The sequence below is a fragment of the Penaeus monodon genome, chromosome 1 (genome assembly GCF_015228065.2).
Source record: "Penaeus monodon isolate SGIC_2016 chromosome 1, NSTDA_Pmon_1, whole genome shotgun sequence".
NCBI lineage: Eukaryota > Metazoa > Arthropoda > Malacostraca > Decapoda > Penaeidae > Penaeus > Penaeus monodon.
Genome location: NC_051386.1, coordinates 9175628 through 9185627, shown reverse-complemented (window position 1 = coordinate 9185627; position 10000 = coordinate 9175628). Strand labels below are relative to the sequence as shown.

General features: G+C 47.1%; 1 protein-coding gene across 1 annotated transcript in view; it reads left to right on the top strand.

Annotated features, from left to right (window-relative positions):
- LOC119587522 overlaps positions 1-10000 on the top strand; it is a 139116-nt gene that overhangs the window by 59447 nt on the left and 69669 nt on the right. The window contains exon 2 of the mRNA XM_037936537.1: positions 4625-4660. Within this exon, the coding sequence (XP_037792465.1) occupies positions 4625-4660 (36 nt within the window). The remainder of the gene's footprint in view (positions 1-4624; positions 4661-10000) is intronic.

Genomic DNA, 10000 nt, shown 5'->3' with positions numbered 1-10000 from the left:
CAACTGGAATCCCCTGTGGGCGAGGCTGAATAACATGGTGGCATTAGGGCAGGGGTTTATATAATATCGATTCATTATTATTTTTGGGTTTGTGGCCACACGACCCGGCAGCCAGAGGACATATGTCTGCATTCCTCAGTGTTAGAAAAGCCCAATCTGAAGCCGTCGTCAAACGCACCTACCTAATAATATACATCGGTCATCGATGTCAGCATCGGCCATACATTGCCAACGCGTTTCAAATGTTTTACAGCGGCGACGCGAGGGAATGAGGGTGGGTGTGGGGGAGGAGAAGGCTAAGGACGAGAGAGAGAGAGAGAGAGAGAGAGAGAGAGAGAGAGAGAGAGAGAGAGAGAGAGAGAGAGAGAGAGAGAGAACGGAAGAAGGGAGAGATAAGAAAATCCCTTTCGTAGTTGTGGTTCAACAAGGAAGCTCGGTACATTTACGCACGTGACTGATGTTGATGTGCGATGTGACACGGAATTACACCTGATACAGCAACGACGTCATTCCGGACTGATCGCTTCATTAACCGTGTAAATATAGCTTGCCTCGGGCGGGGCAGAAGGTAAATAGCGCCGTCCACAGGGAGTTCTCGTGTCAAGGTGAAACCAGGCCCAACTTTACAAATTCATAAGGTCTGAAATCCCGGAAAGGTCGGGTCTGCACCAGAGCAAATGCATCGGGAGTCGACTGAATTATAAGCTTTTCGCGAAAATTCAATTTTCTTTCGATACCGATGTAACCTATATTCACTATCATCGTACATCGCCAACAACGTTATCAAGGCCGTGACATAAAAAGAAGTAAAAAGTAAAAATCGCACAGAGACACCTAGATTGTTGTATGTCCTGAGCCACTGTTATCGTGCAAGCAGACAGGGTTGTGGCTGGGCGGAGGTGAAGTGTGTGCGTGTGTGAATGCGTGTTTTTGTGCGTGTGGACGTGTGCATGTGAGTGTGAAAGTGAGTGTGCGGGAATGTGAATCTATGCATGAATGTGAATCTGCATGTGTGAATGTGTGCATGAGTGTGAATGTGTGCATGTGTGAATGTGTGCATGAGTGTGAATGTGTGTATGAGTGTGAATGTGTGCATGAGTGTGAATGTGTGCATGGGTGTGAATGTGTGCATGGGTGTGAATGTGTGCATGGGTGTGAATGTGTGCATGAGTGTGAATGTGTGCATGAGTGTGAATGTGTGCATGAGTGTGAATGTGTGCATGATTGTGAGCATGTGTTTATGTAAAAATGTGTGTATATGAATGTGTGTGTCGAATCTGTGTGAATGTCTATCTCTATATCTGTATGTGTGACTGTGTAGCTACCACCGCGTTAGGCATAAGCACTGTCTATTTCACACGCTCCGAGCACACTCCAACCAGGATAGGGAAGTACACGTGACACGCACCAAGAATTAGTTACGCGGATTAAACGACAGCTCACAATGGCCGCTTACTCTGCCCTAGCAAACCATTATGTGGCCAGCATTCACGTATTTTGCTTTTGCTTCTATGCTCAATGTTATCGGTAGCGGCGGGGTGCAAGTGGAGGTTGCAAATGGAGGCTGCAAGTGGAGGTTGCAGGAGTGGCAGAAACGGACGCAGGCAGTGCGGTGCATGGCGGCCGGCCCTTTTTCTCCGCCCTCGATTTCTTCCCATTTTCTCGTCTCGTTCTTTTGTCCTTGGTTCTTGCTTTTGTTTCATTGACCTTGCAGCTTTTGTGTTCCTCTGTCTCTCTCTCAGATTTTATATCCTCCACTTACTCCACCTCCTCTCCCCGTCTCCTCTTTCATAACCACCCCCTTCCCCTTTCATTTCTTTCTTTCTTTTCTTCCTTTTTCACCATCGTTGTCGTCTTCTGCTTCTTCTTTTCTGTCGCCGCATAGTTGCTTCTCCTCCTCCTCCTCCTCCTCCTCCTCCTCCTCCTCCTCCTCCTCCTCCTCCTCCTCCTCCCTCCTCCTTCCTCCTTCCTCCTCCTTCCTCCTCTTCCTCCTCCTCTCCTCCTCTTCCTCTCCTTCTCCTCCTCCTCCTCCTCCTCCTCTCCTCTCTCCTCCTCTCCTCTCTCTCCTCCTCCTCTCCCTTCTCCTCCTCCTCCTCTTCTTTCCCTCCTCTTACCCTCCTCCTCCTCCTCCTCCTTCCTCTTCTCTTCCTCTTCCTCTTCTCTTCTTCTCTCTCCTCCTCCTCTCCTCCTCCTCTCCTCCTCTTCATCCTCCTCCTCCTCCTCCTCCTCCTCCTCCTCCTCCTCCTCCTTATCGTCCCCCCCTCCGCCCTCAAGGCAATTTCCCAGAGGCAGTTGCAACAGTAACGGCGCGTAGTGAATCAGTTGGAATCAAATAGAAAATTGGAATGCCTTTCGAAGCGGCTGTCTGTGAGGCGAAGGGTGTGGATGACAGCCTCAGGATCAGGCTGTCACGACACGATGATCCTGAACTGTCTGTTGTCGGAACTGTTAATTTTGTATTTTTAAAAGAAAAATACTTTTGAAAATCTAGTGCCAATGCAGTCGATGTCCCTTTCGCTCTTCTATTTCTCTGCTTCGTCGTCTTTTTCTCTCTCTCGAACTCATTCTCTTTCCTCTTTTGTTTTTCTTCTTTCGAGAGGTAGTGGGCGGGTGAGTGAATGAACAACTCATTATGTGTAACTGTAACGATAATTATGTCCGGCATTTAGCATGTTTGACATATTTGTCAGCGTTTATATCTTTATCCCTTTATTGATTCATAATGATTTTTTTTCAATGTCTGTCGTACATACATACAGTGAGCCAGAAAATGTTGCCATGAAATGTAGTGAAAGTCGAAAACGACGGCCACCCTAAAATTATTTAATCTGGCGACCGTACGTAACGTGTTGCACAATCGCCATCTTTCGCCAGAGAGTTCAATCCATCAGCACAACGATTAATAAAAAGGCAGTTTAGAATTTCTTTTATCGCGCAACTCTTTTACTTTATTGCTTAATAAAGTGATAAATGTAATTTCGGAGCAGAAGGAAAAAAAATCTTATCTCAGTCGGGGGAGAGGCAAGACAGAGATAAAAAATGTATAAAATAGGGTGAAGAGGAGGGGAATGGGTAGAGAGGGGAAGGGGAGGGGGAGGGAGAGATTGGGAGAAAGATCGGACTGAAGAGTCTAGGAGAACGAGAAGGGCGAGAGGAGGAAGAAAAGAGGGTGAGAGAGATGGTGGGGGCAGACGGAGGTTGGAATAGGAATAGGAGAGGAATGTGCTTTGGCTCTCTCTCTCTCCCTCTCTCTCTGTCTGTCTCTCTCTTTTCTTTCTTTTCCCCTCTTTTCTCTCTCTCTTTCTTCTTTCCTCTCTCTCTTCTTTCTCTCTTCTCTTCTCTCTCTGTCCTCTCTCTTCTCTCTCTCTCTCTCTCCTTCTCTTTCTTCTTCTTCTCTCTTTTTCTCTTTTCTTCTTCTTTTTTCTCTTTCTCTCTCTTTCTATTCTCTCTCTCTTTCTCTTCTTTCTTTCTTTCTTTCTTTCTTTCTCTCTCTCTTTCTCTCTCTTCTCGTCTCTCTCTCTCTCGTCTCTCTCTCTCGTTGTCTCCCTCTCTCGTTGTCTCCCTCTCTCGTTGTCTCCCTCTCTCGTTGTCTCCCTCTCTCGTTGTCTCCCTCTCTCGTTGTCTCTCTCTCTCTCTCTCTCTCTCTCTCTCTCTCTCTCTCTCTCTCTCTCTCTCTCTCTCTCTCTCTCTCTCTCTCCTCTCTCTCTCTCGTTGTCTCTCTCTCTCTCTTTCTTTCCTTTCTGTGTGTGTGTGTGTGTGTGTGTGTGTGTGTGTGTGTGTGTGTGTGTGTGTGTGTTGTGTGTGTGTGTGTGTGTGAATCTCCGCCCGCCTCTGTCTGCCTCAGTGTCTGTTTCACCCTCAGGCTTTGTCCATGTTTCGGCCTGAGTCTGCCCTTGTCTTTGCCTGTTTCTTTGTCACTGTATCTTTGACTCACTGTTTCTTGTCTGTCTGTCTCTGTCTGTTTGCCTAACTGTTATTCAGTATGTTTGTTTGTCTGTGACGCTAATTCGCGTGCATGTGTGTGGGCATGAGCGCCTGACGCATGTGCGTGTCTATCTGAATCTTTTTGTTCTTCCTCTATTTGTCACTTTCACATTTCGTAACCCTAATTATTTAACCGAAGTGACTGCTCTTAATCTGTCGTCCTTGATGCCTACCCAGTTGGTGTTCTACTTTTTCAGACAGAAAGGTCATTGCTGATTATTTGCACAATTCTGAACAAGATTGGCCTTTAACTACCAGCTATGAACTGTTTTGAACGTCTTTTTTGGTATGGTTTTTATAGTGAAGCATGTGGCAATCTCAGTTTTTGGTCACTTTTCCAAGTTGGTGATGATGAATAGATATTTTGTATGTGTTGGGCGCATATTTTATATTTAGGCACGTTAACCCTGTAAGGAATGTGCGTTTTCTTTGATGCGGTTTAGGGTTCGTTCTCCCTGTCAGTATACCCATTTTCTGTTGAGCCGAACTTTGTCTATGGAGTAACTGAAGTAAAATTGATACTTCTCTGCAGTAATGTATGAAAGTGATAATGTAACCGCACCAGGATGTAAGTATGTGTCAAAGAGTTTGTTTAATGATCTCATTTCTATCTAGATGTTCACATTTTTTCTATTGTCAGGAGATGAAGCCGAAGAAGACGCCGTCTACATCTTCCGTAAGTCATAATTCTTTTGTGCATTGACCCTGACTCTTGAACCTCAGAACCTGGAATGCAAGCTGAGGCGTGTTTTCTGCCAGCAGTCAAAACCCACTACGTGGATTTTCTGTAACCTGTCATCCGCTCTTCTTGTATTCGTGAGGAATGTTGAGTGTAATGTTTGCTATCCCTTCCTCCCTCAGGTAATTATGACACTCCCCTTACACAGCTGCCTGCCGTGTGATAACCAGGAGAGGGAGAGATGCGTGGCGAGGCGCCGTAAGAGCTGAGTACATCTGGCGTTATTGGTGACGGGACTGTATTTTGCATTTTATAAGCTATCGGAATTATTGCCTTTCATGGAAAATGTAATTTACATGCTTACATTTGAAAGTGGCGGCTAGTTTTGGTATATTGATGACAAACTGGAGCTAGACGCTGTAAATGGCGGTACGCAGTTTCCGTCTGCTCATGTTGATATAATTTTAAAACAATACAATCGGTTTATTAGCTCTTACTACTTCGATAACGCAGTGTACCAGCCCCCTTTAACGCAGTTGTACCTTCTTGGATGATGATATACATATGAATTTATGTTATGATAACGGATTTCGTTTCTCCCTGCATTTACAGTATGCTGGTGTATGTCTTGTCTTGCAATTGTTATATGCTGTAACACTGTGGAAGTTTACGAGCACTGTTGTCAAATCGTCACCGCTTAAAGCACTGCTAAAGCACCATGTTGTCAGTGTCCTTCTGTCGCTTTCCAGCACAGTTCACTTCCCGAGCTGTGCTGTTCTGGCTTAGACCCTGTGCGCCGTCTGCTCTTCGTACGTTGTCTGTCTGTTTTGTGGAGTGAGCTTGGTGTGGCTCATGGTTTTGATGACTAAATATCTCGAGGTTGAACTTGTTGATGATCCTAACCATTTTCATTAACCTCATGTTTGCTAGGCGAGGCCGGGATATAGGGATTTAGGGTTTTCCGTTTGGGTTTAGATGCGGGAAGGACATAGAAATAGATATAGGATGCGGCAGTCTGGGCTTTGTGGGGCTTGTTTGTGAAACATAATTTTACAAAATCTTTTCTCTTCCAAGCTTTTTTTTTGCTAAGATATATTGATTTATGGCTTTAGTTTTACACGGTCACCGCAGCACAGATAAGCCGCAGATACACGGACACCTAATTACATCACTCTAATCCTCGTCCGCTGAGGAAGCCATAAATATTAATGTTGTCATTATGATAATGCCTCAACTTCGGTCGCGGGATAATTCCCTCACGTAGTTTTTTTTTAATGCCTCGCCATAGGAATCTGAAAATGTTGTGTGGAATAGGATTACTAAGGGAAAATGATTGTTTATCAAAGTTAATTTTCAGATTTGCCAGGATTACATGGCGGGGAGTTTAGAGTAGATTAGAGTAGTTTCGCACCCTAGTTTCGTTAATGAATTGGGAGCGCCCTCTATTAGCTCTCTAGGCCATGCAGTATAATTACATTCACATAGAATAACATGTAGTGCCAGCATCCCCACGTAGAAATTAACTGGTCTTTTGTCCCTTCGTCGGCGACCACAGGTATTCGACCGCCGTTGCTCCACAAGATGCTGTCGGTCCGGGTCGCAGGGCGTAAGTCGGGATTGTCTTGCGTGGGCTTTCACCTTGCCGGACCCGACCCTGCCCCCCCCCCCCCTCCCTCGCTTTGAGGTTCGAGTGTGCATTGATCTGGCTTACCCTTGAGGCTTTTCTTTTCCTTTGGGGGGGCGCGATATTGATACAATCTGCTTGTGTGAGTGAGTGAGTGAGTGAGTGAGTGAGTGAGTGAGAGAGAGAGAGAGAGACAGGGAGAGAGAGAGAGAGAGACAGAGAGAGAGAGTGAGAGAGACAGGGAGAGAGAGAGAGAGAGACAGGGAGAGAGAGAGAGAGAGAGACAGGGAGAGAGAGAGAGAGAGAGAGAGAAGAGAGAGAGAGACAGGGAGGAGAGAGAGGAGAGACAGGAGAGAGAGAGAGAGAGACAGGGAGAGAGAGAGAGAGAGACAGGGAGAGAGAGAGAGAGAGGAGACGGGAGAGAGAAGAGAGAGAGAGAGAGAGAGAGAGAGAAGAGAGAGAGAGAGAGAGAGAGGAGAGGAGGCAGGGCGTGGGAGTGAGCTTTTGTTTTGCGGCCACATTTTCCGTCGGCTCGGTAATCGTGTTTGGAAAATGTTTCACCGGTTCTGAGTGTGTGTGTGGAATCGGCCTCATGCAACGCGGGTGTGACTCATGTTCCTGTTGCCTCACATTACTTTAATGGGCGCACGCGTGTTCTAACAGCCCTTCTTCCCCCTCCTCCTCCTCCTCCTCCTCCTCCTCCTCCTCCTCCTCCTCCTCCTCCTCCTCCTCCTCCTCCTCCTCGCTCCTCCTCCTGCTGCTCCTCCTCCTCCTCCTCCTCCTCCTCCTCCTCCTCCTCCTCCTCCTCCTCCTCCTATTCCCCTTCCCCTCCCCTTACCTCTCCCCTAACTCATTCTTCTCCCACTTCTCCCTTCCCCTTTTCCTCTTCCTTTCTCCCTCATTTTCTCCCGCCTCCTCTCCCCCAGCCCCTCCCTCCTTAACATCGAGGCCCATCGAATGCCGCCTAATGACTAGTTCGTTTGCCGCCTTTATTTCATGTTAATGATCGACCTACTGACACAGCGCTTCGGTAACTCCTTAATCCGCCGCGTGTTTTGAGATGTTTTATTGACCACGCACTAACAACGAGGCGAGAAAGACCGAGGATGAGGAAGAGGGCGAAGGGGATGGGGGGGGTGGGGGGGGTAAGTGGTAGGAGTAGGATGGAAAGCGGAACGGAAGGAGCAGAAGAGGGAATGCAATAGAAAGGCGAAAGGTAGAAATGGATGGAGGGATGGGTGCATAGGGGATGAGAAGGGGATAGGATGGGATAGGAGAAATTCGGTTGATGAATGGGGGAGGGGGGGGCGAGAGGTGGAAGAGAGTGGAAGGAGGAAGGATGGTGATGAGGAGGAAGATGACGACGACGATGATGGGGTGAGAGAGAGGATCATAAAGAAAGCGATAAAACTAAAAAAAAAGAATGGAGAAAAATAGATAAAGGTTGGGCGATGAGGGAAAAGAAAGGAAGTCGGAAGAAAAATAAGAAGGGATGGAGATGAAATGGAGAGTAGCATGATGGAGAGAAAAGGAGGAGGAGAGGAAGGGGAAAAGGGAGTGGGAGGCGGGAAGAAAAGAAAGGGGGGGGGAGAGAGATCGAAAGAAAGAGGAAGGAAGAGAGAGAAAGAGACGAAGTGGGACACAGACGAGGGGCAAAAAATGAGAAAGAATCACAGGAAAATGAGAGAGAGAGAGAGAGAGAGAGAGAGAGAGAGAGAGAGAGAGAGAGAGAGAGAGAGAGAGAGAGAGAGAGAGAGAGAGAGAGGGGGGGGGGGGGAGACATAGAGACGAAAAATATTGTTTGCCCAAAAGGGTTTGTGGAAAAGAATGCCTGCAAGAAATGCCATTGTTGCCCCAAAGCTCGATTGACAGCCGAAGTTTTACGAACATTGCTTTGCATCTTTTGAGAGGAAAATGAAGAGCGCGAGTTTTGTTCTTGGGAAGTAGGGAATGTTTTCCTACTTTTGAAGGAGAGGGGGCGTTATTGTTACATTTTCACAATCATGTGCTTTTACCTGCAAATGCACAAGCACAAATGCAAACACACACACACACACACACACACACACACACACACACACACACACACACACACACACACACACACACACACACACACACACACACACTTTCTCACTCTCACTCTCACTCTCACTCTCACTCTCACTCTCACTCTCTCTCTCTCTCTCTCTCTCTCCTCTCTCTCCTCTCTCTCTCTCTCTCTCTCTCTTCTCTCTCTCTCTCACACTCACACTCACTCACACACTTGCTCATTTTGTTGTGTCAGAAAATAATAGTGTTGTCTAAATGAATGTTTATATTGCCTGTGACTTCGAATTGGATTTGTATTTTTACGTCTCCGAGGAATAGGCCATTTTCTTTAATTTCCCGCCAGACTTCTTTTCCTCTTGTTTCTTTCTTCTTCTTTTCTTTTTTTTCTTCTTTTTTCTCCACCTCCACCACCACTTCCTCCTCCTCCTCCTCCTCCTCCTCTCTCTTCTTACTCCTCCCTCCTCCTCCTCGCTTCCTCTTCCTCCTCCTCCTTCCTCCTACCTCCTCCTTCCTCCTTCCTCCTCCTCCTCTCTCCTCCTCCTCCCTCCTCCTCCTCCTCCTCCTCCTCCTCCTCCTCCTCCTCCGCTACTCCTCCTCCTACTCCTCCTCCTCCTCCTCTCCTCCTCCTCCTCCTCCTCCTCCTCCTCCTCCTCCTCCTCCTACTCATCCTCCACTTCCTCCTCCTCCTCCTCCGCCTCCGCCTCCACTCCTCTTTTTTTGCGTCATGAAGGAAAGTCCCATTAGGTGTGCCTCCCCGCTTGACTCCGTTTCCCCGCCGGGTCGCTGGGTCTTCAATCAGTCCAGTGGAGTATAATCCGCGCGACCTTCTCCGGGATTCGAACTGGAGGCTCGCGTGCTCTGAAGGTTGATTAATCCTGGTAATTAGATAGGGAAGGCGGCGGGTCGTTGTTAAGATAAGGTAGATGGAAGGATAAGATGGATGGGTGGGTGGATGGATGGGTGGGTGGGTGTGTGTGTTTAGGTAGGTAGGTAGATAGGTGGGTGGGTTGGTGAGTGGATGGATGGAAGGATAAATAGACGCAGACAAACAGATAGATATGTGAATAGATTTTATTTCGTGTGTATGAGGAGGACATTTTGGCGTTGTAGATAGTTGGGTAAGATAGATAATTTTGTTTTACGGACGTGGGGTGGTGGGTGAGGGGAAATGAGGAGTGGGGGAGGCTCTCCCGTGAAAGAATGACCGAAAGATGCCATAGGATGCTTCTTTTCACCGCCGAATTGACTTTGTTTTGCAGAGGCCGAGGTGAGATTGGCTGTAAAATTATTTGGTGTTGTGTGTGAAAGCCGGAACACTTTCTCGCGTTTCAGGGATTTATTTTTTTTTTCTTCTGGGATAATTGTTTTTCTTTTCCGTGATTAATTATTTTTTTCTTTCGTCGATGAGATTCATTCTGTTCGTTTCTCGGATCCGCTTTATATTCTTGATTAAGATGATTTTTTCCCATGATTTTTTCGGACAGTGTGTTTCGTTCCTTTGACGCTTTTCTCAATCACGCCGTTCTGAGTAGAGGGCTTTTACATCAGTGTCACGCGCCGTGAGTCCGCGGCGAGTCCACGCTTGGCACGAGCACACTTCAGTAGAAATCGAGCACTGCAATAATAGTAGAGGTATATATCGAGGTTCCTGCTGCACAGTT